The sequence below is a fragment of the Amblyraja radiata genome, chromosome 41, assembly GCF_010909765.2.
Source record: "Amblyraja radiata isolate CabotCenter1 chromosome 41, sAmbRad1.1.pri, whole genome shotgun sequence".
NCBI lineage: Eukaryota > Metazoa > Chordata > Chondrichthyes > Rajiformes > Rajidae > Amblyraja > Amblyraja radiata.
In genome coordinates, this window is record NC_045996.1 from 14,551,105 (window position 1) to 14,554,696 (window position 3,592).

General features: G+C 50.6%; 1 protein-coding gene across 1 annotated transcript in view; it reads left to right on the forward strand.

Moving 5' to 3' along the window:
- The window catches only part of sars2 (seryl-tRNA synthetase 2, mitochondrial), a 23,925-nt gene extending 20,582 nt beyond the window's left edge, over window positions 1–3,343 (forward strand). The window contains exons 15-16 of the mRNA XM_033014359.1: window positions 659–724; window positions 2,230–3,343. Coding sequence (XP_032870250.1) covers window positions 659–724; window positions 2,230–2,361 — 198 coding nt within the window. The 3' untranslated portion in view covers window positions 2,362–3,343. The remainder of the gene's footprint in view (window positions 1–658; window positions 725–2,229) is intronic.
- The last annotated feature ends 249 nt before the right edge of the window (window positions 3,344–3,592 follow it).

The following is a 3,592-nucleotide window of genomic DNA, read 5'->3' on the forward strand; positions in this document are numbered from 1 at the left end:
AGGGAAGGCACAAAGTCCAGTCCCCAACCCCAGTTCACCCATAGTCGGGCCCATTGAGGCCTCCACAGTTGCCTCTACGGAGGCCCGATGTTCCTGGGCGTTCTCTGCAACCCTCTGCAGTCTCTCGCTGTGTTGCCCAGAGCAAACTGACCTGTGACAGTATTTCTATGGTACATCTGTGGAAGTTTGGAAGAGACATGCCAAACCTCCTCACTCTCAAAGTTCTTCAGCACAAAAATCTCAGCTGGATGTTCAGCACCTTCCAGAGTATCGTCTGGTTAAACGGAGCAGCTGTTTGTCAGTCTGAAGAAGGGTTTCGTCCCGAAACGTTGCCTATTTCCTTCGCTCCATAGATGCTGCCGCACCCGCTGAGTTTCTCCAGCAATTTTGTCTACCCTGTTTGTCAGGTTGTGCAATTATTTTATAGAGGAGCATGGGTGTTCCCCTAATTCTAGCCAATATTTAGAGTCATATACAGTGTGGATACAGACCCTTCGGCCCCACTTGCCCATACTGGCCAACATGTCCCATTTCCACTGCTACAGAGGAGGAACGTGTTTCTTATTTTTTTGCAGACTGTTTAACAGCCAGTGAAGCATGAAGTTAATTTTTCTCTCTCTGTCTCTCTCTGTCTGTCTGTGTCTCTGCTTCAACATAGGTCAACGGGACAGCGTGTGCGGTTCCCCGCACTCTGATCGCTCTGTTGGAATGTAACCAGAGGAAGGTAAACCCTCAGATCTCAGCCGCTCAATGCCACGGTGATGTGCGGCAAGGTGGATAACCTGGGCAGTGTTAGAAACATAGAAAATAGGTGCAGGAGTAGGCCATTCGGCCCTTCGAGCCTGCACCGCCATTCAATATGATCATGGCTGATCATCCAACTCAGTATCCCATCCCTGCCTTCTCTCCATACCCCCTGATCCCTTTAGCCACAAGGGCCACATCTAACTCCCTCTTAAATATAGCCAATGAACTGTGGCCTCAACTACCTTCTGTGGCAGAGAATTCCACAGATTCACCACTCTCTGTGTTCTGAATGTTAGACTTCTTAGAGATGCAGCGCGGAAACGGGTCCTTCAGCCCACCGGGCCGGCACCGACTGGCCATCACTTCGTACACGAATCAAGGTCAAGGTTGATCAATAGACCTTTGGATCTGAGGGATAGACAATAGACAATAGGTGCAGGAGTAGGCCATTCGGCCCTTCCACCCAGCACCGCCATTCAATGTGATCATCCCCAATCAGTACCCCCTTCCTGCTTTCTCCCCATATCCCCTGACTCCGCTATTTTTTAGAGCCCTATCTAGCTCTCTCTTGAAAGCATCCAGAGAACCTGCCTCCACCGCCCTCTGAGGCAGAGAATTCCACAGACTCACCACTCTCTGTGAGAAAAAAGTGTTTCCTCGTCTCCGTTCTAAATGGCTTACGCCTTATTCTTAAACTGTGTGTGTGGCCCCTGGTTCTGGACTCCCCCAACATCGGGAACACGTTTCCTGCCTCTAGCATGTCCAAGCCCTTAACTATCTTATATCAGGGCAACAGGCAAGAAAGTGGACTTTCGTTCCACATTCTCACCATCTTCCCCGAGATTCTACCCTCACCCACACACTGGGTGCAATTTACAGAGGCCAGTTGCTGCTGCTGACTCGTAATGTCTTTGGGAGGTAGAGAAAAGTGCCGGAGGAACTCAGCGGGTGCAGCAGCATCTATGGAGCGAAGGAAATGGGCAACGTTTCGGGCCGAAAACCAAAGGAAATAGGCAACGTTTCGGGTCGAAACCCGGAAGGGTTTCGTCCCGAAACGTAGCCTATTTCCTTCGCTCCATAGATGCTGCTGCACCCGCTGAGTTTCTCCAGCACTTTTGTCTACCTTCGATTTTCCAGCATCTGCAGTTCCTTCTTAAACACAACGTCTTTGGGACGTGAGAGGCAACCCATGAATACACGATACGGTAGAACTTTATTCATTCCTGGAGGGAAGTATAATCTTGGTACAACCAGCGGCCGACGTCAGGATCGAACCTGGTTCTCTGGCACCAAGAGGCAGTGGCTCCACCAGCTGTGCCACCCTTTTAGCAAGGTGTTCTTGTGTTGACTGGCAGCGTGAGGCTCCAGCGAGTTTGGCACAAACCCATTGTGGTTGGTGTCAAAGGACAAGTTGGATGGAGAGGGCATGGATGAGGGGTTTAAACTGAGGTGTAATTGTGGTGATGCACTTTTATTCTTCAGGATGGAAGTGTTCGTGTCCCGACGGTCCTGCAACCGTACCTCGGAAGAGAAGGGATCACTCACCCCGGACACAGCCCCCTGCGTTATATTGGACCCAACCAGTACCAGAGGAATCTTAGCAAGACGGAATGAGGTCCAGATGCATCTCAAGTCGAGTCAAGTTTATTCGTCACACACACGTACGAGATGCGCAGTGAAATGAAAAGTGGCAATGCCCGCGGACTTTGTGCAAAAAACAAACAAACAAACAACCAGAATAGAATTTGAGGATCCCTTCAATCTACTGGCTGTGATTCAGTGAAACAGCAGCTATGGAGGCTTGATGGGAGACCATTGGACTCTTTGGACAACCTCCGGTTTTTCTCTCTCACTCTCCCTTCAATAGCTGGCCGTGGAAGTGCCTCACCTCGAGCTCGATCATCAGAAGAGAGTCTCTTTCTCCTCCTGCACCCGACTCAGAGATGGGCCACGAACTCTCGCCGGGATGGGAGAGAAGAGAAGAGAAGAGAAAAGATGGTGGTAGGGGGAGCAGCAATGGCGCAGACAATTGTTGGGGAGGGGGACTAATTGGAACTTGAACATTCTCCTGAACCAAAGATGGGATCGATAAGTAATCAATCCAGAGCAGATATCCTTCCTTTATCCACAGTGTGTGAAGATTAGTTGCATCTGATGTTTTTTTCTCTTTGATAAGAGGACTCTTTCACCCCTTGTTTCTGCAGCATTACATGCTCCAAAACTAACCAGCCGTCAACCACAATCAGCTACTCTTTGGTGGCTGAACCTGCCCCTTTTAAGTTTTACCACCAGAAACTGGTTGGCAGTATGCGCCAGTTTGGTATCAGGCCCCTGTGAGGAGTCAGCGTTAACACTGGCAAGGCTGGCATTCCCGAGACCACGACCACGCCTCACTGGATTGTTCTGATGATGGGGTTGTGGCTGGACATGGAGGTCCAGAGTTCTTTAGTGGGAGTGAAGCAGTGACCATCCGATTTACTCTGGTCCCTTAACACTCATCCTTGCGCGGCACGGTGGTAGAGCTGCTACCCTACAGTGCCACGGGTCCGGGTTCGATCCCGACTACGGGCGCTGTCTGTACGGAGTTTGCACGTTCTCCCCGTGACCTGCGTGGGTTTTCTCCGAGATCCTCAGTTTCCTCCCGCACTCCAAAGACGTGCAGGTTTGTAGGTTAATTGGCTGGGTGTGTGTGTGTAGGATAGTGTTAAAGTGTGCGTGGATTGCTGGTCGGCACGGACCCGGTGGGTCGAAGGGCCTGTTTCCGTGCTGTATCTCTAAACTAAACCATAAAAGGATGATGAGGTCCTGGAACACTTAGCCAAGGGTATGTCTGCCCTGTGACTCC